This window comes from Terrapene carolina, unplaced genomic scaffold, assembly GCF_002925995.2.
Source record: "Terrapene carolina triunguis isolate 2854851 unplaced genomic scaffold, T_m_triunguis-2.0 Scaffold89, whole genome shotgun sequence".
NCBI classification, from domain to species: Eukaryota; Metazoa; Chordata; order Testudines; family Emydidae; genus Terrapene; species Terrapene triunguis.
Genome location: NW_020664440.1, coordinates 28932036 through 28934492, shown reverse-complemented (window position 1 = coordinate 28934492; position 2457 = coordinate 28932036). Strand labels below are relative to the sequence as shown.

Genomic DNA, 2457 nt, shown 5'->3' with positions numbered 1-2457 from the left:
GGGAGGTGCCTCAAATGCAATTGGGATGTACCCTCTAACCCCTTCCCTTCCCTGCTCCACAGCACCCCCGCATACACACCATGAAGCTCCGCTACATCAAAGCTTATGTCTGGCTGTCCTGCGTTTTTGTCGCCAATGTGATAGTCTACACTGTAGTGACGCTCTCAAGGAGGCCGCTCAGTCTGCAGGCTTCAGGGAGATCAGCTTTCATTGGGGGCCATTTGAGGCTGTGGCAGCACAGGGACCTCCATGGCCTTCCCCTCTGGGACCTGTTGCTGCTCTACATGGACCGGCTGGAAAACCCCATACTGAGGAACGCCACAGCCCAGTTCAACCTCACACTGCCAGGGACGTGTGGAGAGAGCTTCCATGAAGCCTCCCAGAGGCTGGTAGATTTCTCCTCCTACCCTAGCCACCTTCAGGCTTTCGTCCTCTCCATGCACTGCAGGGACTACCCGCTGCTAGTTGGGCCAGCAGATGATGAGGCCTGCCCAAATGGGACCCAACTGCTAGTGGCTGTTAGGTCCCAGATGGCCAACTTTGACCGACGTCAAGCCATCCGGCAGACATGGGGCCGAACGGGGCTAGTGAGGAATGTGACAGTGCAGACGCTCTTCCTGTTGGGCAGGCAGGGCTCAGGGGACGGGCATCCAGATCTGGAGGCGCTTCTAGAGCTGGAGAGATGGAAAAACAGGGATCTCCTGCTTTGGGACTTCCAGGATACCTTCTACAATCTCAGCCTAAAGGACATCCTGTTCCTAGGGTGGCTGCGGGGCCACTGCCCCAGTGTGGAGTTGATCTTCCTGGGGGATGATGATGTCTTTGTTAGGGTGGACACCCTGATGGCTTACGCTGGGAGCTTTGACGCTGTCACTCGCCGGGGCCTCTTTGCTGGCCATGTCATCCAGGATGCTGCCCCAGTCCATGACTGCAAACACAAGTACTATGTCCCTGAGTCCTTCTATCAGGGCACCTACCCACCCTATGTGGGGGGTGGAGGGATCCTTTGCTCACGGGATGTGGCCACCCGGCTCCACGAGGCCTCGTGCCACTTGCCCCTCTTCCCCATCGACAACATCTACCTGGGGATCTGCCTGAGAGAACTGGCGCTGGTACCACAGAACCACCCTGGTTTTTGGACCTTCAACATGGAGGCTGAGGGACAGGAGGACTTGTGTGCTTACAAGGAACTCATCATGGTGGATCACAGGACACCCCAGGATATCATCCGGCTGTGGCGAGGCCTGCATGACCCTGCTTTGGCCTGCTAGACCCCATGGTGGTGGCCATGTTGGTTTGTCTACTTTTCTTTGTGGCCATCTTGGTTTTCTAGCTTTCCTTAGTGAACATCTTGGCTGACTGGTTGGCCAGTGTTCTTTGGAGGCCATCTTTGCCTCCTGGAGGATATTTCCCCGTTGAGGTGTGGCTACATCTCCCTCATGCAGACTTCAAGAACTGCTGCTACTCTGGAGGCTCGGCTCTGAATCCGAGGCTGCCATCTTAGTCCTTGACAGCTGGCTACAGTGCTGCTGCTTAGCCCAGGGGTGACCACCCCACAGTGCCTCCTGCTGACTAAGCAGAGATTGAGTTTCTCATGCAGCCCAGATACATATCCAGAGAAGGCTAGGGAAGCTGCTGCTGCCGCCATGCCTGAGGGATGAACGGCTCAGTAGGGGGCACTCCCCTCACAGTAAGTGCTCCCCCCAATGCCCCAGTGTGACACTAGGGGGTTCTTTGCTGCAGGGAGCAGGATGGGGGGTCAGTAGAGGGTGCTCTCCTGTCGCAGTCAGTGCTGACCCCAGCATGGAACTAGGGGCTGTGGTGCACAGACTTATCCCAGGGGTGTATCAGAAGGAGACGGCTCTCTCAGCTGTAAAATTTGGATTTAGACTATTGAGTTGCAACTGAAAGGGTCATTTTTTATGCAGTTAATTGGTAACGTGCAGAAATCCTCTCATTTTGTTCTTGGTTCCTCCTGCATTCAGAGAATCAGGGCTTTGTGTACATTTCTTATAAATAAACAAGAGTGCATCAAAGAAATACCTGAGTATCAGCAATTTCTCCTCTTCACTGGAACATTCCCGGAGTCCTGAAATTTGACTAGCTGCTTAGGTCGAAAATGGGCCGCAACACAAACTGTACACGGTGCTTCTTGCAGCAGGTAAATTATGCTACACAATAACTACAGCGTTGTCCATGAATTGTGCTGGCTGCAATGTATTGCGTGTCTCTGTGTGTCGTTGCCTCCTGCTGGACAGAATCGGGCTGCTGGGGAGTGTTTTCTCTCACCCTGCTATTGCCTGAGCTATGCTGTTCTATAGCAACACCAAAGATGCAGTCCCTGATCATTGTAAGAGACAGGAAGGCTGGCCTTGTCTTTAAGGCACAGAGCTGGGACCCAGGAGATCTGGCTTCCATTCCCAGCTCTGCTACAGCCTCCCTGTGTGATCTCGTGCA

General features: G+C 54.2%; 1 protein-coding gene across 1 annotated transcript; it reads left to right on the top strand.

Moving 5' to 3' along the window:
• The first annotated feature begins 69 nt into the window (after positions 1 to 69).
• Positions 70 to 1989, top strand: LOC112114164 (N-acetyllactosaminide beta-1,3-N-acetylglucosaminyltransferase 2-like). The gene has a single exon (XM_026650459.2). It carries the CDS (start codon positions 81 to 83, stop codon positions 1269 to 1271), a length of 1191 nt encoding a protein of 396 aa, XP_026506244.1. The 5' UTR covers positions 70 to 80; the 3' UTR covers positions 1272 to 1989.
• The last annotated feature ends 468 nt before the right edge of the window (positions 1990 to 2457 follow it).

Bases quoted from the DNA above. Each gene is read 5' to 3' on its own strand.
- LOC112114164 (XM_026650459.2), top strand. From the start codon at position 81: ATGAAGCTCCGCTACATCAAAGCTTATGTCTGGCTGTCCTGCGTTTTT.